Source organism: Pygoscelis adeliae, unplaced genomic scaffold (assembly GCF_000699105.1).
Source record: "Pygoscelis adeliae isolate BGI_AS28 unplaced genomic scaffold, ASM69910v1 Scaffold386, whole genome shotgun sequence".
Taxonomy (NCBI): Eukaryota; Metazoa; Chordata; class Aves; order Sphenisciformes; family Spheniscidae; genus Pygoscelis; species Pygoscelis adeliae.
In genome coordinates this window covers 1,256,078-1,256,909 of record NW_008824940.1, presented here as the reverse complement: position 1 = coordinate 1,256,909, position 832 = coordinate 1,256,078, and the positions used below count along the sequence as shown (strand labels likewise).

Genomic DNA, 832 nt, shown 5'->3' with positions numbered 1-832 from the left:
GAATTGGATGAAAGACAACCATATTGAGAAAAAACATACCAGAAAAGCAGCCCATCTTTAGAAGTAAAATATAGAACCATGAGAAATTAGTGTGAGTTAAGTTGTTCTCTGGTTTGACAGCTGCCTAATCTGAACGGATGACAAATGGGAAGTCATCACAGTAAGAATAAATTTGTCTTGCCTATGTGCCATTACACAACTTGGATAGCAAAAGTTACTTTAACCTTAAAACCACAAAAATATTTTTGTTTTATAATTTATAATAGCACAGATAAAGAAAAATCTGAGAGAGTGAAATTTAAAAGGTTAAGTTTTGCTAATAAAGGATAGTCACACAAGTGTTTTTAATAAGCCTTTGGAATTCAAATATCAGCAGTGCTTTGGTAGTATTGCACACTGCAATCCCAAATTTAAAAGTTAATCCAACAAGCGGAAAGTTAAAAAAGCTGATTAGTGATTACCACATTATTATTATTGAAGTTCCTGTAAAAATAGCGCTACCAGCGGAAGGATTCTTACATATGCATTAAGAACTGTCTTTTCCTAAGCAGAAGTACACATTTTCTCAGAATATCCTGTTAAAGATGACAAGTTTTGGCTACAAAGTAAACTTCAGACAAAGACAGAGAAAATGCATAGCTATTTTACGAAAATATTAAAGCCATTTAAAAATCAAAATGCCAAAGAGAACATACCCAAAGTTTTCTCTTTGTGTTTTTCACCCTCTGGATCTTGTTGGCCATCAGGTGGATCAGTACGGGCTTCTTCTCTCCCAGGAGTCTCCTCACGAGACTCTTGAGAGCAGCACATGGACCCCGGGTGCTTTCTGTTC

General features: G+C 35.3%; 1 protein-coding gene across 1 annotated transcript in view; it reads right to left on the bottom strand.

The window, feature by feature from the left end:
• TXLNG (taxilin gamma) overlaps positions 1 to 820 on the bottom strand; it is a 15,983-nt gene extending 15,163 nt beyond the window's left edge. The window contains exons 1-2 of the mRNA XM_009325477.1: positions 696 to 820; positions 533 to 543 (exon numbers count right to left, since the gene is read on the bottom strand). Coding sequence (XP_009323752.1) covers positions 533 to 543; positions 696 to 743 — 59 coding nt within the window. The 5' untranslated portion in view covers positions 744 to 820. The remainder of the gene's footprint in view (positions 1 to 532; positions 544 to 695) is intronic.
• Between the last annotated feature and the right edge of the window lie 12 nt (positions 821 to 832).